Source organism: Epinephelus fuscoguttatus, linkage group LG4 (genome assembly GCF_011397635.1).
Source record: "Epinephelus fuscoguttatus linkage group LG4, E.fuscoguttatus.final_Chr_v1".
Classification (NCBI taxonomy): Eukaryota; Metazoa; Chordata; class Actinopteri; order Perciformes; family Serranidae; genus Epinephelus; species Epinephelus fuscoguttatus.
Window position 1 is genome coordinate 29212063 of NC_064755.1, and position 24221 is coordinate 29236283.

The window sequence follows — 24221 nt, forward strand, 5'->3', positions numbered from 1 at the left end:
ATCTTCGGAAATACTTATTTGATATGTACAATTTTTAGTTCGGCTCATGTCCCATTCGCTAACGTAGAGGAGGTGGTGTTTATGACGTGTACAGCAGCCAGCCACCAGGGGGCGAGCAAGATGTTTTTGCTTCCCTTCATGGGAGTTATGTCCATACTTGCAGTCTGTGGTCTAAACTTGTGATGTGAGAAAGACTGTTCCAAAGCTAGATTTTTAGTTATCAGAGTGGTAACAAATGTCAGTAAGATGTTAAATGACATTTTCTCTGGAACAGAACTTGGAAGTTGCGGCTTCACTTTGCCTCTCTGTTGTATCTGTTAAAGGACCACACCTTAAGTATGTAAGTTTTAGTTCCTTAACTATACATCATGTGTATCACATGTGTTCTCAAGTTCTGTTCTTTTTAAAATGCAGACTACAATTTCATTTTTAAATATATTTTTTATATTGGTTTCCAATTATAAGAGTATAAAAAAATTATCATAATTTTAGAGCTCTGTTATGGTTCAAATCCATCACAGCAAACACTGCGGTGACTAAATTATTCTTGTGTGGTAATGTAGTTTAATTGCAGATTTCAAAAGTCTGCACAGCATTACTCTAACAAAAATGAATGCGTACTTGTTTGTGATAGACTAAAGTTTCAAGAGAGTCCTTGTAGACTGGAAATGAATAGAAGCTAATGAATGCTTGATGGACAAATCACATCTAAATTTCTAAAACATAGCAGCATGGTTTGCAGATGGTTAATTGGATTTGTAATAAATAGTGGTATTGTCCTTGAATGTCAACAGTTTTTTTCCCTAATCAAAGTTGTGTTGGCTGACAAAACAAGTAGCATTCTCCAAAGTATAAATGCTCTGTACATTCAGGATTCGAATGCATTTCTGGGTGAATCATCTTAACCCGGTCACTAACAATGATGCAACGTTCTGCAATGAGTGCCCTCTTTGAACCAGTTAGATTGGGTTCTTTTTTTTTTTTTCTTTTTTTTTTTTCCCAGGAACTCCCCCTCCTGATTCTGCGGAGTAAGCCTGTTATATACTCAATCATCAGTGGTATTTACCATGAAAAGCATAGACTGTGAAATCTATTTCAAGGAAAGCTGCTTGTTTTATGCTGCTCTTGGACGCCTCTGTCAAGGCCTCCCTGTGCCAGATCTTTTTGACAATGAAAGTCAAATTCTTTGCTTGTTCTTTAACAAGTTCACATTGTTTTGAGGCAGTTGTGTTACATTCTCTTTACTGGACATGCTCGTTCTGGATATCAACATGTCCTTAAAGGTATACTTTAACCTCGAAATGACCATTTGTATATCAGTTACCCTGTGTTACGTTTAATTCGTCAAGAAAACAGTTTCTCACATGCCTCCACCGTGAACGAAGAATCCAAAAAATGGAGAAATATTTTGATGGATAGGCGACAATGTTAAACAACAGCAAAGCTATATCAAAACATCAGTTTGCAAACTCTCACACAACTTGTGCAGTATAATCCAAGTCTTATATATATCCAGTCATATGCTGAGTACTTCCTTTAACAGACTGCCCTTTCCAACAGGGAACTGAACTAAAAGTGAAACTCCTGTATGCTCTCTTGAAGGCCAGACTCCAAAGATAAAATACTAATTGTTCATTACTGAACACAGTAGCTGCTGGTCTACCGCTGTCTCGATCAGTTAGTGTGTTTGTGTAATTGTGTGGCTTTGGTGTTTTAAAGTTTTAGTTCAGAGTCACCAAAGTGACACAACACTTACAAACTACTGATAGAAACTGCGCCTTTCACTTTCATGCACAAAGGTTTAGTCCTTTCTCCAACATTCCTCCGGCCTGATGTGTTTGTTAGTTGTTAGTGTTGCCACACAGTAACGCAAACAAACTAAGTGATCGAGGCAGTGGTAGACCAGCAGCTACTGTGTTCAGCAAGATACAATTACTGTTTTTGTTAATGAAGTCTTGCTTTGAAGGGAGCGTGGATAGGTTTTCCTTGTTGTACAATTCCCTGTCAGAAAGGGCTGTCTGTTTGGGAAGTACTGAACATTCAACTATGTAAATGACACTTGGATTATGGTACAAAGATATGCCAAATTTAAAAAAAAAAAAAACGTTTCCACCTTTCATTTCAATTCATTAAGAAATTTCTCAGTTTTTGGATTCTTCGTTCATCAGAGGCATGCGAGAAAAACCTTTTCTTTACGAATTCAGTGAAACACAAGGTGAGTATATACAAATGATCACTGGGGAGGTGGAGTAGTCTTTTCAGTCTTGTATCACTGAGGTCAATATAGTTCAGAAGAAGCTGGATTGAAGCAGCTGCAGAAGTTACAAATGTTGTCATCTGAGATATGGTTTATGGTGTGGTCTAAAGTCCACACATTTAACTTGTTAACCTCCCAGGGGAGGGGGGTAAAAAATACCCACTTATATCTGTTGTTTTGTTCTCTGTGCACATCAGCCTGCACAGGGTTCACACACTGATGCAGTGAAAATGACTTTCATGCACAAAGGTTTTTGTCCTTTCTCCAACATTCCTCAGGCCTGATGTGTTGTGTCACATCTGTTCAGACAAGTCTGGCTTTGCAAACATCAGCCAGCATTTAACTGAATGTGATGACGGTTTTTTTTTCTTCTCTGTGGCCACCAGGGGGCCATTAAACCACACGGTTGGTGGCTCTTCCTTATTCTTTTGTAATGGCAGCTTTATGTACTGTTTCCTCAAACTTAAGTGTTACTTTTCTGTGAAATGTGAACAGTCAGAAACCACGAGGTGATCTGGCTCCTGACAGGAGAAGCGCCTGTTTGCTCTTAAAGTGTTTAAACGCAGGTTGTCCTTTTTGAGATTTATGAAATACGTTTACAAAGTCTCACATCTATGCGAGATTAGTTTGCAGTTCAGAAAAAGAATCGCATTAAAAAGCCAGTGGGAGGTTTTTGTGTCTAGACAGAACAGTTTCCTTGTGGGAGCGAAGTTCACTGTCAGTTCTTGTGCATAGATACTGTGCAGTCCTCTTGTGTCATGTCTGCAGACTGAAACTATTAAAAACAACTTTCACCGTTGCTACATGTTTGTGGGTTTCTGTAAACACAGACGATCAAATTGCTCCACTATCTTGACTGAAATTGATGCAGTGATCCATTTTTAGCCAGACTAGTTTCTCATTAACGCGCATGTGCACTGCAAAATCAAGGTGGGGCAAAAAAAAACTTGAATGTTTCTGACGGGGAAAAGGAGTGTGGCAGACAGAAGTCGTGTCAAATTAGATTGAATCGCTTTTATTTCATCGCTGCAGCTTATAATCAGTTAAGTTATCGCGTTTATTGTCACTTATTTTAATATTTCCAGCAGAAGAAGCGCCCAGACTGCTGAGATAAGTGTAGAAAAGTTATTTTTTCATAACATAAAGCGAGTTTTCCAAATTATGTTGACAGGGAACGCACCGACAACACTCAGCTGGGTTTGTTGAGATACGTTTGGACTGCTGAAGTTTCGGGTAACCTGAGGCAGATTTCACTTCCTCATCGGGACTTGATGTGTCTTTTGCGCTTCGACATCAACTGTCGGTTATTTATTTCGTGAATGGGAATTTGTCTGCCGTCGCTCGGATGAAATAAGACCTTGGACAGCAGCTGGCTCACCTGTTATTGCTTTAAACTTTTGAGTTTCTGCCTGCAAACAGGTAAGACTTTTACATGTGAGTGGAGCCGTGGCTTGTAGATGCAGAAGGGCTGTTATGTTTTGGCACACATTTCTAAAACAGAGCCAACCTGTGGGCCTGTCAGCTTGTACACTTTGTGTTCAGTCAGTGAGTGACAGCCCTGATCTGAGTTTTTCAGAAATGTTAGCAGCCTGAGGCGAGAACATAATGTGTTTATCTTTACTTCCTTTTATGTAATAAGTGCAGCTCAAAGTGCTTTTACAGTGGAACAAAAACAGGCTTCATTAATAGCTATGTATTTCATGGTAGATGTGGCCTTATTAACATCCTCCTTCAAACTTCTGCCACTTCCTCTGCCTTTCTGGGGCGCATCATGCGGCTCTCCAAATTGCTGTCACATCATGGCAGATAGTATTTATAAAGATGATAGCTGACTCAAGATGGTGCATCAGATCTGTCATATAACCTATGATCTTTGACAGTTTTTGAAACTGTTACTGACTTTGTGCAACACTTGCAGGAATGTGTGATTTGCAGAGGGGAAATGGTAATGCCTCTCAGTTTGCTATTCTCTCATCAAAGATTTGGCCAAGCCGCCAATGCACTAAAGGCAAGTGCCAAACAGAAAAAAGTTGAATGGAGCCAGTATTTGTCAGAGAGAGGAACTGAGGTCCCCTTGGGTCTGTTCGGGGTGATGCCCCTCCGGCTGAGGCAGCTTCTGAAAAGACTGAAGCCATTCTGGTGCTGGTGTAGAGCCTCTTCCATAGAGGACTCTTATTTTCGAGTGTAACTGTAAAGAAAGATGAAGCTGGTGAAAAAAAAGCTCATGAAACCACAGCAAAGCAAACTCTGCTACCCTGTAATGTGTCATGCATGGCTGCATCAGCAGAGCAGCATTGCACTGCATGGCGTGCACAGCACCTCAGCACGGAAGTGTCCATCCACCGCTCACACATAGCTGCTTTGCCTTACATGGTGTTTTTTGATGTGTTTAGTTTGGAAAATCATTACCTACCCAAAGTGTCACAACTGCCAACACTTCTATTGTGTTGTTTGAACTTTGGAGCGGAGTAAAATGCAAAGTTAACTGTAATGCCTGGATGCTAAAATAAGAGGGATTTCCCCCTGACTGACAGTCCTTGATTTTCCTCTTCCTGTTACTCTGAAGACGGCCTTGTTTGTCAGGGCCAAGTTTTGTGTTTATTTATGATAAACAGGATGCTATTTCACTGTCATTTGCGTTCATGCCTTGCATGACAGCATCTCACAGGCAAAACTAACTGCCATCAAATTGATACAATGACGGCTTGTGCTGCACCACTGGACTTGTACTTCCTGTCTTGTATCCTGCAGACAGTTGCTTCAGTGAGCAGCGCTGCTGAACCACAGTCCAGCTGTTGTCCCGGAGGCAGAGGTAATTTCATCCTCTGAGGTTCCCCAAGAACATCTGCAGGCTGTCAGACCCAGCTGGGTGAACTGTTGGCATGTGCTCCTTCTGTACATGTCTCACCACTCGGTGTGCTGGTTTGTATTTGTGCCAGATAAAAGCTCAGGGAATATGGACAGAAATCATTGTTTCCTTCTCAAAGCACTTGGCCCTGCACCCTGCTGCTGCAACGGTGATGATAACAAGGCAGCAGCATCAAAGCAGTCGCAGAGCATCCTGAGGTTGGAGGGTCAGGATGAGGGGCAGATTTCACAGGCTCCCGGCTGCGCATAGAAGAGGGATGCAGGAGCATACAGCCATTAACACAGACATGATGCTCACTGTGACATTCTTCCTAAAGGGTATCTTGTAGGGGAAGAAGTATTCAGATCTTTTAATTAAGTACCAGTAAATTAATGGAACAATAGAGTCCTGCATTCAGCAAAGAAGTATCAGCAAAACACACTTTAAAGTATCAAAAGTTAAAGTGCTCATTCCATAAATAAATGGCCCCTTTGACCAATATATACTTTTACAGTGGTTTCCAACTGGTGGGCTGCGGGTCCATTCTGAAAGGACCGCAAGTGACCCGCAAACGTGTCAACTTTGTGGAAAATACGCTTTATTTTTAAGTACAGTGAATTTCTAACACAGCACCTTTATTTTGAAGTGCTGTTTTCTGATGTGGAGAGAGTGTATAATGGACAGCTTCTTGACAGAGACAGCAAACTAGCTTGACGAGGCTAAACACGAGTATGATCCTGAATATATTAAACTGTGTGGCCCCTGAACAAATGACGAAGGAGAAATCTGGACCCCGTGGTGGACCAGTTGGGACCCACTGTATTATTACATGTTGTAGTAGATTGTTGTACTGATGGAGCAGTGTGTAAGCAGCATTTTACTGCTGCAACTGATCAAGGTGGAGCTAGATTAAAGGTCCAGTATGTAGGATTTAGTGGCATCAGGTGGCCAGGTTGTGTAGCTGAAACTTCTTGTGAGTACCAAGCATGTAGGAGAACTACAGTTGCTAGAGCCAGTGTTTGGTTTGTCTGGTCTGGGCTGCTGTAGAAACAACATGGCGGACTCCATGGGAGAGGACCTGCCACATATGTACATGTAGATATAAATGGCTCATTCTAAGGTAACAAAAACATAACGACTCTTAGTTTCAGGTGATTATAAACTAAGGACCTGCGTCCACATAGCACTTTTCAATCAGGGCCAGGGTCTTTTTCAGTTGTTCCCAGTGAGGGGAAAATGTATGCGCTGTGCCCAACATTTTTATTTCAGAGCACTCTGGTTTGTTTTGTGTGATCACTCTGCATCGTTAGTTGAAAATCTCTTCTTTTTTTTCCTTAAACACATATTTAAATGAAGCCATCTGAGATGATTGGTTGTTTTTTTTAATCAATTTTTTATTATTGGAAAGCATGTCCATAAAAAACAATCATACTTTATATACATATTTTTCTTTTTTTTCACCCTAACAGCATTGTTCAGTCATACAACCACAAAAACATTTACATATTTGCAGGGAGGTGCCATCTGAGATGTTTAGCGGCGAAATGTCTCTTTGGTAGAACTGCAAACAAGTCAAAGATGTCTGAATTGTGACGAGGAGCCTCAAGTAGACACTACTCCTTTGTAAGGGGTCATAGGCCAAATCAAACTGGAGTCAGTGATTTAATCTTTAACAAGGCTTTTATTTCATACATTTTTAAAATAGGTTTTTATGTAAACTGTTAATCTGAAATGTGACTAGTAATTCTAACTGTGAGATAAATGTAGTGGAGTGTGTAGTACGATATTTCCCTCTGAAATGTAGTGTAAAGTATGGAAATACTAAGTCAAGTAAAAGTATCTCAAAATTTCCCTTAAATACAGAACATGAGTAAATATACTTTGTTACTACCCTTAACTATTTATTTGAAGGTTGCCTTGTAATTCTCTAACTTTTCAAAGACCAGCACATGATACTGTTTTTGAGTAGAAAAATGTGCACATCTGTCTACAGGCCCTCCAGCCGTCCTCCTTTCACTGTGTCACAGCAGCTTTTGCAACACCTAGCATGATCAGCATTTCCACTGCTGCAGATAGACGAGGGAGTGGCAGATTTAAACACGACCAAAGGAGATATTTCTACATTCCTGTCCTGTCTTGCTTCGTGCAGTCAGACTGCCACTGATTTTTGCAGTTTAGGCTACGGCTGACTAGCACGAGACATGTCAAATGTTGACCAACCGGTTTAGTTTGAACAATAGGATTGTTGTAGATGCCAAAAATATAACAAATTGGGCTACAATAGCGATGTGTGCTTTGTTTGAAGAGATAGGACACCTCGCTGTGTTAGTTGCTTTGTTAAATTTGGAGCAAGTTTGTGCTCTTTGTGCTCCTTCCTGACTTCATTCACATTCAGTCTGTCACTGAGTTTACTGGTTTCCTGTTGCTTTCAGTACCTTACTGTATGTGATGCATCACTTCTCCTCCAGCAGACAATATTTCTCAATCGTATGTTCTAATTCACTGACTGCAGTCGCTGTTGTTCGATTTTTATGAGGTTCATTGCTGGTGGAGTTTAGAAGAGAATTTCCATGATAATAGCAGAGCAGCAGACACAAGTTGTACTCGCTGAGTAAAATATGAAGTACGCTTCACATCTCCAGACCTGCAGGACTGAAGCATTGCTGCCCCTAAAGCTACTCACTGGACAGACTGACAGTGATGGACTTCTCAGTGAGACAGGGGTCAGTAGAAGCCCAGGGGTCAGTAGAAACTCGATCGACTCACAATGACGGCCTTGTCTGCTTCCTGAAAAGAGCAAGCTGTGTTTCCATGTAGAGCTCTTTGGAAATGGCAATGTGACACCATGACAGACTGAGTTCTGTCCCATTCAGTCAGCTGCTGGTGACCTGCTGCTGAGATGCATTCACTGTCCCGAAAGAGAGGAATTTAAAAGTGCTGTTGTGTGTCGGCCTCGGCCCCACTGATCCATTCCTCACTTGGTGAGATCACTTTGCTCCTTCACCGAGGGCTCTGCCCAGACAGATTCTGTTGCAATTAACAAATTCTATTGTCAGAGCATCATAAGGATGATTTCCTTCTTCATGTTACAACTCATTCTGAGATTAGAGTCAGAGGAACTGATTTCTGACCTACGTCAGATGAGTTTTTGGCCATGTTTAGCAGCATGACTCAAGTAACAGCATTGTTGGTTTGGTCCAGACTTTAAAATAGTGGATGGAATGGCATGACATGTTGAACAGACATTTATGGTCCCCAGAGAATGAATCCCTCTGACTTTGGTAATCCCCTCACTTAACCTCCAACACCACCAGCAGGTTGACATCTTTGATTCAGAGTGAAATGTCTCGACAACTGCTGGATGGAATACCATGTTATTTGGTGCAGACATTCATGGTCTTTGTTCAACTTTGGTGATCCCCTCACTTTTTGTCCATTGTGGAAGAAGTGTTGCAAGTACCACAATTAAAGAATACTCAGTTACAAGTAAAAGTATTATCAAGACAACCTACTTAAAGCATACAATTAAAAGTAGTCACTTAGATTATTTTATACTGTATGATACTGTTAGATTATTATCATTGATGCAGTAACGTGCAAGGATGGATTACTGAACGGGCCAAATGGGAGCGGGCCCAAAGTGTTAAGGAGCCTACCTGGCCTTCACCTGCAAAATGTCAAATTAACACGTTCTGATCAGATCGAGACTCAAAATGACCCCAAAGAGACACAAAAAGACCACAGTGACATAAAAACAACCAAAATAAAGTCAAAGAGATACAAAAGAACCGCACAGATGTAAACACCATCACGAAGTCTTTGTGTGCTGCTCCTGTATTGCAGAAGCGGTGGGGCCTTTTGCATATCTGTGCCCAGGGGCCCATTGTCTCGTAACCCAACCATGGTAACATGAAGCTGTGTTTTTAATGTTGTAGCCGTCTGCTGTACAGATAATTTTACTACTATTGGGTGGTTTCATTTACTGTACGTCAACACATTGTATTTTATATTCTCATAGTGGGTATTTCAAATCTTAATCTGCAAAGTAACAAGTAACTACAGTTACCAAGTAAATGTAGTGGAGTACAAAGTATAAAATAGCATAAAAGTCCGAAGACTAGAAAGGCGCTATAGAAATGCATGTTCAATTACAAAGTCCATTTAAAATTAAAATCAAGGAAAGCACAAATAACTTTGTACTTAAGCACAGTACTTGAGTAAATGTATTTAGTTGGTTTCCACCACTGGTTTTTATCTAGCACCATGTTTCCAAACTGGGGGTCGGGATATCCATACGGGGTCGCAAGATACATTTGAGAGACAGTTAATGGGACAGAAGAGAATTTAAAAAAAACAAACATATCATAAACATATCAAACATATCATCGAAAAGATCCATTGTGCTCAGTTAGCTCAGGAGCTAGCTAACGACCAAACTAGCCCAGCTGCCAGAAAGAGCTAATTAGTTAGCCACCTGTCTGTGCAGGTACGGCTCAGTGTCTGTGTGAGCTGATGGTTGAAACTGTGTGAAATACTGGATACTTTTAGCCGTACGCGCCTCCGAAACTATTTTAACAAAACAATTTGAGAGAGGAAAATCACTTCGTTTGAGCTGCTCACGGCTTACAGGCGTTAAACCTGTGATGAGGGGTCACCTGGTGAGATTGGTTTGGCTTTCCTTATTATGAGTATTACAGTCTCAAAGAGCCACTAACATGGCTGTAGATTTTTTCACTTCCTTTCCTGTTATGACCTTCTGCACAGTGTGAAATGTCAAAGTGTAACGCAGAGATGGGCTGGAATGAGCAGATGCAAAATGGGGGTGTCCTTCCTGGGTTGCTGGGCTTATGGGCGTGGGAAATGTGTCCAGATAGACAGCTGCAGTTCTCCATAGGGGACGACATCCGCCACATCCTCATCATACAGAGTGATGACAGTCCTCTCTGGAACTCTTGAGAGCCGACAGTCTCACATTTGGTGTCTGTGAGGCTGGTCATTTATTCATATGTGTGAAGACATGCCAGATTGTGTTTCAATGGAAGTAACATAATTTTAAAAAATAAGAGCTCAGGGAGTGATATCTGTTCATGTTAGGAAGAACCCCACCCTAATATTGGAGTAATCTAAATCCGGGCTCTCATACAGGAAATAAGATTGCATAGTAATGGACATGGCACAGGATGTGACCTCATGTAAAATGTCAGATCTATCAGAGCCAGGATTTTCCCTGAGCTCTGGCCATTGAACCCGGCCACTTCTGCATGCTGGGAACTGATACAGGAAGAGAGGAAGTGGGGTTTTGGGAGAGGATTGAGGGGAGGGGGGTGTTGAGCATTACTTAATCCACAGATCATCATTTCATTATGATACCTCTGCTCTGATTTGTTGTGCATGTATCATGGAAACGCTGGCCCTGGGTGACTCAGGCCTAAGGTTAGAGTCGCAGTGGCTGTTTTATTGACGTAAAGAAACGCTGGGCTGGATGAGTCCCTTGGGCCTGGTCAGATCTCACCACAAGTTTGCATTCCAGCGTTGAAGAGAGCTATCTTGATTCCTACCAGGCCCAGTCATTTGGGCTTTAACCAGTGCGTGTCCATGTTTGGTCAAAATGAACCGGGTTAGCATATGGAATACAAAGTAGATCTAGTTTTATGCCTTGCATTCATCAGCTGGAATTTTATTCCAAAATAAACGTTCAGTATGTTTCTGAGTTATGATCCTTCAACACGGTGAAGCCTGCTCTTTATGTACACACTGTTATCCTGCGTCATGGAAACATTCTGCCTCAGTTGTGAAAGTGTGATTTAAAAAAACAAGACTTGTTAGTTCTGCTTTCTGCATCAGTGAGTTATTTTTACTGACACTGTCTGATGTGACTCTACTATGGTGCATTCTGATAATGGCTGAAGAGTTTACTATGAATCAACCTGTGCGCCTTCAGAGAAAAAAAACTCTGATTCACCGTCTACCTGAAAATTAATTTTGTGGTTAAGCGAATATCTTCGAAGCAGGGGCGGTTTCTGACTAAATTCTGTTTCCCTTCTTAGGTACTGCATGAGTGTGTGTGTTTACCAGCTCTGATGGTAGCAGCACGTCACCTGTGAGAGGACTGAACCACCTCACCATGACAGAGGTCCAGGTAAGATACGCCAGGCGTGCTCATAGAAATGACCTGTCAATGGGCCTCATGCTGGCAGGAACAGCTGCGAGCTTTGAGGCCAATCTGACATAGATGCCAAACTAGAATTACAACTTCCAGGACCATCACGTGAGGCTGTGCTGTGACTTTCCCATAGACTCACATTGTGAAAGAGATGTCTGTGAATCAGTGGATAATTTTATTGATTATCACAACCCCGTGAAATGACTCATTTCACTATTTGGATTTGATGTATTCGGCTCAGTAACATTTTGAAAGTCTTGAAGAGCTGCATGATTAAATCATTTTAATCTCCATTCAGGTTAGCAAGGCGCTAATCCATAAATTGTCTTAAGTCTCTAGTGTGCCTGCTCTAAGGGCCCATGGATGTGAAAGATGGGGGTAATTTTTTCACCAGGAAAGCTGACATTTTTTGGCTTCATGTGCCACTGAGCAACTTTCAAAGGAATGAATTAGCTCCGCCTCTGACGCTGTATCCAAGTCTCTTTATACATCCATGATGGGCCCTACCCAAAACTATACATAAATGCATTTCTCAGGTCATGTGGCTAGCCTGTGGCGATAGGATGGTGACAGTTTTTGGCATTGAAAATAAAATTTGGCATGTGAAAGGACTGAAAAAAAAAATCATAGCAAAATAAAACACAGGCATTAAAAATGATTTTATTATTTTTATTATAATGTTTTTTACTTCGGGTTTTCGTTTTTTTTTTTGTTTTTTGTTTTTTTAAGTGTTGTTTTTTTAAACTGATGTTAGCTAACCTTAGTGCTTGTTCCAGTGGACCTCTTCCAGACCAGCATAGCATCACTTAAAAGTTAAGTTTAACCAGTCTGGTTCTATGTTAAACAGAGAAAAACAGACTTAACTTGAAATACTTGCTGTTCGGGATCTTCAGGTGAACTCATGGAAGACATTTCTGTAGGCTTAAAGTGCGGTGCTGCAGGGCTTCGGAGCTTGTAGTGGGCTGTGGGTGGGCCCAGAAGAGGGAAGTTCCCTCCAATTATATGTTCTTTACTCCTCCCCTTCAGCTCCTCCCCTCTACACCAAAACAGTGACAGAAAGTTGTAAATTAAAAACAAAAAACTGTCAGCGTTTAAAAAAAACAACAAAAAACAACAACTTAAAAAGTACCATGAAGAAATTTTTTTAGGATTATCACTGAAAAACACACCAAATTGCAAAAATAAAATAAAATAAAATATTTTTTTTCTTTCTTTATTTTATCTTTACTTTCGACGCAAAACTTACTGTCTCTGTCAAAAAATAAAGTTTGGTTATCAGTGCTTATTTATTTAGGATGAATATAGTCCCAGAAAGCTTTCCCCTTTTTACCTGCTCATGGCCCTGAGATACACCTCCAGAATATAAACATTGGTGCATGTCAAAACTCAGACACACAACGAGACATGTCTGTTGAGTAATTTGTGAGACATTTCTCTGCTAATTAGTGATCTGTTCGTGTTCCCGTAGACTCCATGGCCGCAGGGCACAGAGTGTGTGGCCAGGTACAACTTCAAAGGCACATCAGAACAGGACCTGCCCTTCAACAAAGGAGACGTGTTGACTATTATTATTGTCACAAAGGTAAGGTTTCATGGCCTCACTTATGTTCCTGTAAATATAGAATTTCACTGCTGAGTTCTCGTCAAATATGTTTAATAGACAAAGACACTTATTGTCTGTAGATATGAAAATGTGGAATGGCTTTGTGGTTATGTTACCTACTCCACATTATTCATTTTAACCATTTCTGACACCTTCAGGATCCAAACTGGTACAAAGCTAAAAACTCTGCAGGTCGTGAGGGGACGATTCCGGCCAACTATGTTCAGAAAAGAGAAGGTGTGAAATCTGGAGGCAAGCTGAGTTTAATGCCGTAAGTACACAGCGTATTGTGGTTTATTGAATCCATGATGCAGTCTTTCATTTTCAAAAGCAAACAGGATAAGGTCTCTGTATCTGCTGTCTGCATCTCAAAAGTTGCCACCACACCAGCTTTGTGTTTGGCGTCTGCAGTGATGGCTAAAATAGCTGGGCTTTGCCCTCTTCCTATGGCAGTGTGGTTGCTGAAGGCGTATGGGCTATTTGTCGTGGCAGTGACGCTGTAGTTATGTGAATGGAGACCACACTGGCACGGGCTGTGTTGTAATTGCAGTGCACTTGTGTCTGTTTCCAGCTCAGCTTTGCTTGAACTCAGCGTAGTTTCCTGTTGTTTCTTTTCAATCTCAGACTGAAGTAATCTGAAAAATCTTCCCTTTTGTCCACATGACGCCTTTCATTGTGTGCGCATGTGTGTGAATGACAGGTTTATTTATAGAATCCTTGATCACAAAATGTTGTCTGAAATGACTGCATGAAGACAAACTCCCTAGACGACAACCACCAGTGGAAAAAAAACACACAAAGAAAATTATTATGAAATATAATGTGACAAAATATAGCCACTGAGAAGACACAACAGCCATTCTTGAGCTACTCTCAGTGTAATTTACCCACCATTAACCTGGCACGGTGTAGCAGTGGTTAGCATCGTTGTTCTTCCTGTGTCAGTGTGGGTTTTCTCCAGGTACTCCGGCTTCCTCCCACAATGCAAAGACATGCAGTTTAGATGACTCTGAATTGCCCGTAGGTGTGAAAGTGAGCGTGAATGGTTGTCTGCCTCTATGTGTGAGCTCTGTGATAGTCTGGTAACCTGTCTCATGTGTACCCGGCCTCTCACCCATTGTCAGCTGGGATAGGCTCCAGCCCCCCTGCGGCCCTCAATAGGATTCACAGAAGCGTTTACAGAAAATGAATGACTGATGAATGAATAACCCCAAATCTTAGTGTGTGTTTGTTTGTTTATCGACATATAACTCTCTATTTATATACAGGACAGTGTGACTGAGCACTGTACAATCACTGTTGTACAGCAACCCCTTGTTCACAGTTGCACTGAAAAGTAATGTTACAAGAACAGTCACACTTGAGGGGTGAGAACCAGAGGGCTGTAAGTGACATTTTGGACAAAAATAAGTTATATATATATGTCAAATGAAAACTCTTGATGAGCTCTTCTGAGTGCCAGCTGGGTATTAGTGAACACTCAACCAATCCAGAGTTAGTAATCAACAACCAGAAGAGTTAGTAGTGAACACACTGAATAATTTGGGGCCAAAATGGGGCTGAAGCGCCGTTACTACCTTAAAAATATGTTTTTTGATAAATTTAAATATGTTTCTCATTAAGTATATTGTCATCCACATATTTCTTTATTTATTTTATTTATTTAACAGGGACAGTGCACAGCTACTGAGCTTTATCAGAGTTTGCTATAAGCTAATTTTCATCTGTACTGTCTGGGCAGGAAGCAGAGAATAATTTGGTTCTCACTTTTGCGCTGTTCTCATGGTATATGTTGCAAATGAATGTGGGAGTAGAACGGTAAAGGGGATTTCAGGGCCTCTGAGTGGAGGTTTAATGATGTATGAAATATTAAACCCCTGTAATACAGAAAACTGCTTCAACAATCCTCTTTCTGTAACTCAGGCTGAAGCTCTTGCTGTTTTGGTGGAGCCTTTTTCTCAGCTTTCCAATGAGCGTCTCTGGGAGATATTTGAATGTAACTTTCTCATGGAGCCATATGCAAATGAATTCACCGTACACTCTGTGACCCTCTCAATAATAGAGCACAGTCACAGTTGATATGCAAATGACCGTAATCTATACTTTTGTTATCTCCAGAACATTTGCTTTATTTGCATTGAGGGCCAATTTGAGGATAATAATAAAACTATGGAGTACGTTACACAAGAAAAGACGAACATTTGTCAGCCTAATGGAAGATAATCTGCAGCACAGGACCAAAATGGATCCTGACAGTGTTTGCTTTGTAACCAGCTGCAATTAAGATTCTGCCTTAACTGCTTTTACACACTGATGTTGGTCTGGTTAGTAGCTCTTAAAACAGTTAGAGGTGTCCAGTCGATGCTGACAGAGGGTGTACTTTGTAAAAATAAGTACAGCTTCATGCTCATTGTAGAGGCTGTGGTTTGCAGTGTTGTTGAACAGTATTGTGCTGCGTAACTATACTGAGTGGTGTTTCTAATATTTAATCTACCCTCATTGACATAAATAGGGTGGCCAAAATATTAGAAACATTTTTCATTATAAGTGTAATGAGGTATAATTCGAGAGCACTACAAGTGTAGCTGCCACAGATGACTATTAAATAGAACCAACACTGCTCTAACAGTTTAAACTGAACATTATAAAGTTCATGATAAGAGGATTTATTGCAGGACTGTTTTATTTAGACTGCAGTAGTTTAACATGTCTGTGCCCGATAACCTCACATCTAAGTGTACCTATAATATGCTTTGTACTGATCGATGCAAACAGAAAAAGTCTGTAGAAATGATGCTAGTGTGTTTCAGTGCTACATTTTAAAGTGTTATGAGATGGTTGGTGACAGAGTTGTGCTGGACTTTTTTAATTTTGTTACCTCTCTGGTTCCTCTGCTCTCAGATGGTTTCACGGGAAGATAACGCGGGAACAGGCAGAGCGGTTGCTGTACCCCCCTGAGACAGGCCTGTTCTTGGTGCGAGAGAGCACCAACTTCCCCGGCGACTACACCCTGTGTGTGAGCTGCGATGGCAAGGTGGAGCACTACCGCATCATCTACCACAACGGCAAGCTCACGATCGATGAAGAGGGGTTCTTTGAAAACCTCATGCAGCTGGTTGAGGTTAGACTTTAAAATAAGTTTCTGTTTTATAAATAAAACAAGGTGTTGGGCCAGCACTGCTTGCTTCTATATAGGGCTTTCGTCTACTGTATGTTTCTTGTATTTTCCTGTTTAAGAGCCCCCGCGTCTTTGTGCTAGACCACATACAGTTCCTGGAACAAATAATGAACAGGAAGTGTCAAAGAGGAAGAGTGAGCAGTGTGCTGAGGTGCAAAGTTCTAACCTCAAAAATATACCAAAACCTTTTACTCTCAAAATGAATCATTTTCCTGTGTTGGATGTTTACTTTAAACAGCAACATACTATTTATTCTGCAGACTAAAATATAGCAGTGTGGGCATTTTTAAAGTAGTATTGGAAATTTTAATGTGACCTATTTAACTGGAAACCTTTTCAGTCATCCATTATATCTTTTGCTGATTTCACTATACAGCCCTCTATTGGTCGTTCTGAAGCACTGTCAGCTGAGTTGTATTGCTTGTAAGCTGTGGTGCTTTTTGTCTCATGTATCTTTTTATTGAAACTCTGTAAGTGTTCAGAAAGGTGGTTCACTTGCATGCTTGAATTTTGCATAAAGCACATATTGAATAAACAGTTAACATGGTGTGCAAGCTGACAGAGAAAAGTACTCAGATTAAATCAACTGAGATCCTCTACGAGATGTTTGAAAAAGAGTGAGACTTATCATCTGAGTATGTATGGACTTGGTCCAGAAAAGCAATATACTGTATGTCTGATATATAATCCAGCAAGAAATTAAGTTTGTCCTTCAAAGAAAACTGGATTTTGTCCTGATGGAGGGTATCTGACACAATAATTTGATCAGTGAAATGTGATTCTAGTGTGTTCCTGTTTTCTGGTAAAGTGTTCTTTGCTTTAGTAAGGCTATATGCAGTGAGCAACCTCATGAAAGTGGTGTAATGCTGGTGTTTCTTACTTGTTATTTATTCTTTTATTTGCTTTGTTTGTAGCACTACACCAAAGATGCAGACGGCCTGTGCACCAGACTAATAAAGCCAAAGGTGGAGGAGGGGACGGTGGCTGCTCAGGATGAGTTTTCCAGGAGTGAGTTTCAGTTTTTCAGTCCTTTACATTTTATGCATCAGCACCATTGTAGCCTTTTTTTCTGTATGAGAAGAGTGTTTCAGCTGCATGTTGTTTCCTTTTTAAATGACCAACAGGTGGTTGGTCGATGAACAGAAAAGATCTCAAGCTGCAGCAGGTGATTGGAAAAGGAGAGTTTGGAGGCAAGTAGCTTCAAGTTTAAACTGCATCATACATACATACATACATTTTTGTAACCGCTTATCCTCTTGAGGGTCGCGAGGGGCTGGAGCCCATCCCAGCTGACATTGGGCGAGAGGCGGGGTACACCCTGGTAGGGTTGGGAATCTCTCTGTGATAGATGATTTGATACGTATCTAGATACACGGGTTACGATACGATTCAAAAACGATATATTTTTAATACAGAACGATTCGATACGATTCTATGGTTAACATTTGTTGATGTAGACATTAATCATACATTATAAAATAAAGAAGCCAATTCTATAAAAGTGACATTCTTACAGTATTTTCAAATTTGTAAAAGACCACATCCCCAAGCATTGTTGCTGTATGGCACTGGCAAAAATAAAACAAAAAGACAAACAACAAAATCACGTGTCAAATGTATTTATTTTTAGACATGGACCAAAAAAAGACTTGCTGAATGAACATCATTTTGTTGGATGAGATCAATATAAAAATGAGAAGAGGTTTTAAACTTTAAGTGAAGTGAACTTTAAGTAAAATTTTTAAACCTACTTGTTGTGTTGTTTTTATGGTATTGTCTGTGTTTTTGTATGTATCTTATATGGACTTGAGTCTGGAATAAAGTTTATTATAACGCTGTACAATATAAACATAAAGCAGAATAAAATAATAACATGCAATGTAGGGGCAGAATCTGACATCTCCTGTTATTAGTTGATATCATGGACTGTGATGACTAGCAGCTTATCACTGACAGCATGTCACACTATTTCTCTGTATTTGCTACACTCTGTCTGTCATTTATAAAAAGATAAATCACTTTTCTATAATACATCAATAAGCCGTTATCATGCGCCGCCATATTTGATAGGAATACGTATTTCTGTCTGTGTCTGTGACCCCGCGTTCAACCCACAACCGGCAGGATTCGCCTTTAGTTTCTTCTGCGGCTGCTCCCTGGTTTATCCAACCAGCATTAGTTTCTGTGCCTCATCTCCACCGGTCAAGCTGGCGCTGATGTTTACATCCATTATCATTGTCAGTAATGCCTGCTACGGAGCATACCGCTGGCTCTCACGTTGTTTTCGAGATGCAAACTGTTAAAGTCAGTTAACCGATTGCTAGTCTCGCAATACCCGAATCCATGACTCTACAATCGATTCATCTAAGGACTCATGGCTGATTCGTATCGATTGATGAGGCTGCTACCGACGTAGCCATATCTCTCGCTTGTCAAACCGGATATCCGGTCGTATCGGTTAATCGTTCCCAACCCTACACCCTGGACAGGTCGCCAGACTATCGCAGAGCTGACACATAGAGACAGACAACCATTCACACTCACATTCACACCTACGGACAGTTTAGAGTCACTAATTAACCTGCATGTCTTTGGACTGTGGGAGGAAGCCAGAGTACCCGGAGAGAACCCTAGTGACACGAGGAGAACATGCAAACTCTGCACAGAGGGGCTCCGTCCTGGGATTGAACCAGGAACCCCTTTGCTGTGAGGCAGGCGTAGCTGCGATTCGAGGGAGGGAACCTGCGAGACAGTGCAGTACAAAGGCTCCGGAGAGGAAGCCGATTTAGTGACATGCCGTAAAGCAAAGTTAGCGTTACACAGTAATAGGACTTGAGTGTTAGCAGATGAAGAAGAACCAACTTTCCAGAATCTCAGAGCGAGGGCTAGAAGGAGAGAAGGTGCTCAGTGTATCATAGGAGGTCCCCCAGCAGACTAGGCCTATGTCAGCTTAACTGGGGGCTGGTCGAAAACAAGCCTGAGCCAGCCCTCGCTATAAGTGAAGGTTTTGTGTTTTTTGTGCTGTTGGTTTTGTATCAGGAAGAAAGGTAAATGAAACTAGACACTGATAAATGTGAGTTAACAAATCATTTTTATTGTTTGTGATCATTCCAGATGTCATGGTGGGAGACTACAGAGGGACTAAAGTAGCTGTGAAGTGCATAAAACATGATGCTACAGCGCAGGCCTTTATTGCAGAGGCTTCTGTCATGACGTAAGGAAAATATAATGATATATTTCATCACTGTGGATTTTTTCGATAGACACATGAATACACAAGTAACATGTAAGCCACATAACATGCCTGTGTGTGTTTCCTCAGGCAACTACGGCACGATAACCTGGTGCAGCTGCTTGGAGTGATTGTAGAGGAGAACGGGAGTCTGTTTATAGTTACTGAGTACATGGCCAAGGTGGGTGGCAGACTGTCTGGTAGTTTGTTACCATTTAGAGTGATGTTATAAAGATGTCACATGTTTGTTTGTTTGTTTTCAGGGCTGTTTGGTTGACTACTTACGTTCCAGAGGCCGAACAGTACTTGGCGGAGATGCTCTCCTTAATTTTGCACTGTGAGTATGACTGCAATAATATCTATATCATCACACATTATGAAGGTTGACTGTGGAATTTCTGATCACTATCGGAGCTGTGGAGCAATGTTTAAGTAGCAGATCCCCGAATTGTGTGCAGTTAGTTAATGCTTTTCTGCATTTTCATTTTCTTGATCTTGTTTAGAGCTAAAAATATTTATGGGTTATGCTAATATATTTGATATAGCTCCTACATTTAATGTCTTTAGGAATATCAGTTTGGAAATATCAGTTGATACCTGGGCCTGTGACATAGGCCACAAGAACAGCTGCATGACGTCTGGTTTTCATGTATCTCCACATATTAACAGTGGGTAAAGGTTATGAACTGTGAAAGGCAGCAGTGCACAAGTAAACGAGAGAAGACAAAAAATGCAAATGTTTCATGAAGTTTGAGATGCAGTCAGCCTGTTTGTCAGGTCTATCACTTTAAACACATTACAGGAGCGAAACACAGTTGTTAAAGTAAAGCATGTTTATTTAGTGTATCCGTTATGATTGTCCATATTTTGTTGCATCATCTGGAAATTTGACCTGCATGTTTTTGATCCCAAGGTTTAAAGAAAAAAAGTCACTCAGGTTTTGAACTTGAACTGTTTTCTTGTACTCTTGTAACAGAGATGTCTGTGAAGCCATGGCGTACCTGGAGGCCAATAACTTTGTGCACCGAGACCTAGCAGCGCGCAACGTTCTTGTGTCGGAAGACAACAAGGCCAAAGTCAGTGACTTCGGTCTGACCAAGGAGGCCTCTTCCACTCAGGACACAGCTAAGCTGCCTGTGAAGTGGACGTCCCCGGAGGCCCTCAGAGAAAAGGTACACTGTTGTTTACAAGGAGTGCTACCATGTTGAGTAGAGTGATTTGCCCTGTGTGCCTCCCTCTGATTGAAGTTAACTCTTACATGTGTGTTTTTCTTTTAATCAATAGAAATTTTCCACCAAATCTGACGTTTGGAGCTACGGTATTTTGCTTTGGGAGATTTACTCATTTGGTCGAGTGCCTTATCCAAGAATTGTAAGTATGATAATAATAATAATAATAATAATAATAATAATAATAATAATAATTTTAATTTATAAAGCACTTTTCATTTATTAAAAAAAAAACAAACCTCAAAGTGCTCACAAAACAAAGAGGCATGCAGAAAATATTAAGGAGGAATTAGGGCTTTGATTTGAGAGAGTGATTAATCAATCAGCAATGTATTTATAGTCTAGACGAGTGATAGGGTGCTGGGTGGCGTGCTGACCATTTTCTAATTCACAAGGAAAATAAATTGATTAACACTGGAATTTTTTCACTTTGAGTGTAACTGTGGTGCTAGATTGTATTTAAAAAAAAAAAAAAAAAAAGCATCAAAATTGTTTATAAAAAAAGGGGCCTTGACAGAGGCAAGGCAGCTTTGTTTGTATAGCACATTTCATACACCAGGGCAATTTAAAAACACAATAAAAGATACATATTTACAATAAAAGAGTAAAGACAAAAAAATATATAAATGCTAAAAATAATTACCACATGATTTACAATTTTAAAATAAAATCAACTTTAAAAATAGTGTAGACTTAAGAGCTCCAGACTAAGCCCCGAATGTCCCTCAAATCCAAGAAGCTTCCTTGTGCACACCTGACCTGTGCAGGACTGGTGTGACTGAATTTGCCACTTGGCAAAGATGAGTAAGGATAGAAAACAAAATATTTTTTATTATATACAGGTAGATTTTTTTATTTGATTTTGTTTATTAACTGGCCTCTGGTCTAGTATCCCTGGTCGAGACTCTTTCCTAGCAGTAATATTAGACAATATATAGTTTATCATGTTAGAGGGCACAGTTTCAATATATTTTTTTTATTTTATTTTATTTATAAGGACAACGCACATTAATCAACATTTCTGTAAATGTGCCAGTGTTAGCCAGCCGGCTAATTTTCAACTGCAGTCCTTTGGCAAGATGTTTTGAAACCAACAGAAGGATAAATTTTGCATGAAAATTCACAGGACAAAGACAGCATAGAGACATAAAGACAGCATTAACTACAGCAATTAGAAACTGTCAGGATAGAACAGGAGCCACGCAAAGCATCAAGCAACAGCAGAGCACCAGTACAATACAATAGCACAACCACAAATTGCATGTTAACATAAACAGACATGTAAACAACACAAAGCGGCAACACACAGATTAGCATCACATTTAGACATGCAAAGCAGCAATACAAAGTAAACACAGATAAAACACAATAGTCATTATGTATGGTCATATGCACTAACACACAGCCCATGTGACAGAAAGCTAGCCAAGCTGTTAATAATATAGATATTGTATACATAGCCATGCAGAGTTGGCTGCCTGCACTGGGCAAGTAAAGCAAGTTAGCAGCATGTAAGCCAGAAATAACAACGACAGTGTTAAGGGAAGCAGTGTACTGATTGTCCAAAAACCAGGTCTGTAGCCTTTGATTGAAGGTGTGATAGATGTCACAGTTTATTAACTCAGATGGGAGATCCTTCCATGTTTTAGAAGCTCTGACAGAAAAGCATGATTGGCTGAAGGAGCTGGATCTGTAAGGGATTACACAGTCCCCTCTCAGTGCAGATCTTGTGGATCTGTTTTTTTATATATAACATTATAATGTGCAATACATACACTATTTAAAAAGGTTTTCTTTGAGGTAATGCACATATCAACTTTGCTCTTTTCCACTCTGTAGCCATTAAAAGACGTTGTGCCTCGTGTGGAGAAGGGATACAAAATGGACTGTCCAGACGGCTGTCCTGAAGTGGTGTACAACATCATGAAACAGTGCTGGAACCTGGATCCTGCTGCTCGACCAAGCTTTCAAATGTTGAAGGAGTGGCTACAACATATCAGCCATGGGATGGGAAAAAAACAATGAGACATCTGAAAGAACACACACAATGAGTGACTTTCCTCTTCCTTCATTTTGACCACTTGGACCATAACCTAGGAGGAAAAAATAGATTTCAGAAAACTGTTTTGTTTTGCAAAGTTCACAACAAAGTTTGCTTCACACATTGTCCAGGGACCGCTGAAACTGTCAGCGTTTATGTGTCTTAGCGTCATCCGTCAACCTCAGGTTGTTCAGTCTGCAGTAACTCTTCATTACTGGCTCAGTTGCTTTCTCTGTGCTCAGTTATCAAGAGTGAATGATTAACTGTCATATCGATAAGTCTGCCTCAGAGCCACAGTGCCTTCACCTGTTTTTTAAATATATTTTATGTCCTTTACGTTGATATTTTGGTCCTATCGGTAGCATCATTACATTTTATGAACGTGTAGACCTTAACATAATTTGAATGAGTTGACTGAATCCATTGTATTCGTTTAAAGAGGCGATTTGAAAGTAGGAAAACAGTTTTGATACGTTGTCACTCGCTGTATTGTTTTTTTTTTTACAGTTTCCAGGTACACCTTGTGCATGACTGTTGGATTATTTTGTTAAAAGGTCTAAGTTAAAATAACTATAATTATGCAGCTTTATTTTTTCATTGCTATGTAATTGTTAGATGTGTTTGCATCTCTCTGCACATCAAAAAAGGAACCGCAAGTTTGGACAAGTGTCACCTTTACTACTGATATAATAACATCATTCAGCTCAGTCGTGTCGACATCATTCCCGTGTACAGAATATTCCATTCGACGTCAGTAAGTGTCTTATTCTGGGAATCTTTGGATTAAACCAAATGGATCTGGATTTTGTTTGTAATGAGAAAAAGCAGAATGTTAATACAATTACTGTGTTGCCATTTTCAACAATAAAAAATAAGATATTTTGAAAATTGTTTTGCAACAGTTTTTTTTTTTAATTTTTTTTTTATCATTTGTCAAACTCGAAGTATTTGCTGTTTAATGTGGAAGTAGTAAATTGTATTTAAACCTGGTCATAAATTTGTACTGTGATGTGAGTCAAAAAAGAGGAGATATTTATACTTTTTATTTATTCCTTTTTTTGGTTTTGTTACTTTCTACTTCCCCATAGATATTTTGAGTTTGTGTTTTGCTTAAAAATCACTGTTCCACAAAGAAACTAGATATTTACAGCGATTAGATTAATTCAGTAAAGTTAATAAGTACCAAATGTTTCTCTATTTTTTTAAACAAAAGAATTTAGTCAAAATACTGATATACCAGTACCAATGCAGTAAGTATACAAACAAGACAACAGTGACATCAAGGGATGAGCTTTCCTATATAACAAAGGTGTGATAGTGATTATATCACTTTCCTTTTTTTTTTCAAATAAACAGCAAATTTAATTTTATGAATATCAAATTAAACCAGAATTTTTTATTTTTTGAAATTTAACCTTTATTTAACCAGGAAGATCCCATTGAGATTTTTCAAGGGAGACCTGGCCAAGATAGGCAGCAGCAAGTATAAAACGCAGTTACAAATTACACAGATAAAACACAAACAATAATAACAACAACATCAAAGATATTTTATTAAAAAATAAAATAATTGTATGAAATGGGAACATAGCCTAAATTAAGTATATGTTATGTCCATGGCCAAGGAAAGTTAAATAAATATTCATGGACATGAGCTCTTCTCTCTCAAG

General features: G+C 39.9%; 1 protein-coding gene across 2 annotated transcripts; it reads left to right on the forward strand.

The window, feature by feature from the left end:
- Positions 1–3147: 3147 nt before the first annotated feature.
- LOC125887043 (tyrosine-protein kinase CSK-like) lies at positions 3148–23439 on the forward strand. Of its 2 annotated transcripts, none has more exons than XM_049573534.1 (13): positions 3148–3676; positions 11153–11244; positions 12737–12850; positions 13030–13142; positions 15773–15992; positions 16964–17057; positions 17174–17239; positions 19164–19263; positions 19372–19462; positions 19545–19618; positions 20258–20453; positions 20566–20652; positions 22350–23439. In XM_049573534.1, the coding sequence occupies exons 2-13, from the start codon at positions 11230–11232 to the stop codon at positions 22533–22535; spliced, it is 1356 nt and encodes a 451-aa protein (XP_049429491.1). In that variant the 5' UTR covers positions 3148–3676; positions 11153–11229; the 3' UTR covers positions 22536–23439. The 2 variants fall into 2 exon arrangements, with proteins under 2 accessions (XP_049429491.1, XP_049429493.1); XM_049573536.1 differs by having other exon boundaries at positions 3178–3299.
- The last annotated feature ends 782 nt before the right edge of the window (positions 23440–24221 follow it).

Bases quoted from the DNA above. Each gene is read 5' to 3' on its own strand.
- LOC125887043 (XM_049573534.1), top strand. The intron at 15,993-16,963 runs GTTAGACTTTAA...CTTTGTTTGTAG, and splicing joins ACCTCATGCAGCTGGTTGAG to CACTACACCAAAGATGCAGA. The intron at 19,463-19,544 runs GTGGGTGGCAGA...GTTTGTTTTCAG, and splicing joins TTACTGAGTACATGGCCAAG to GGCTGTTTGGTTGACTACTT.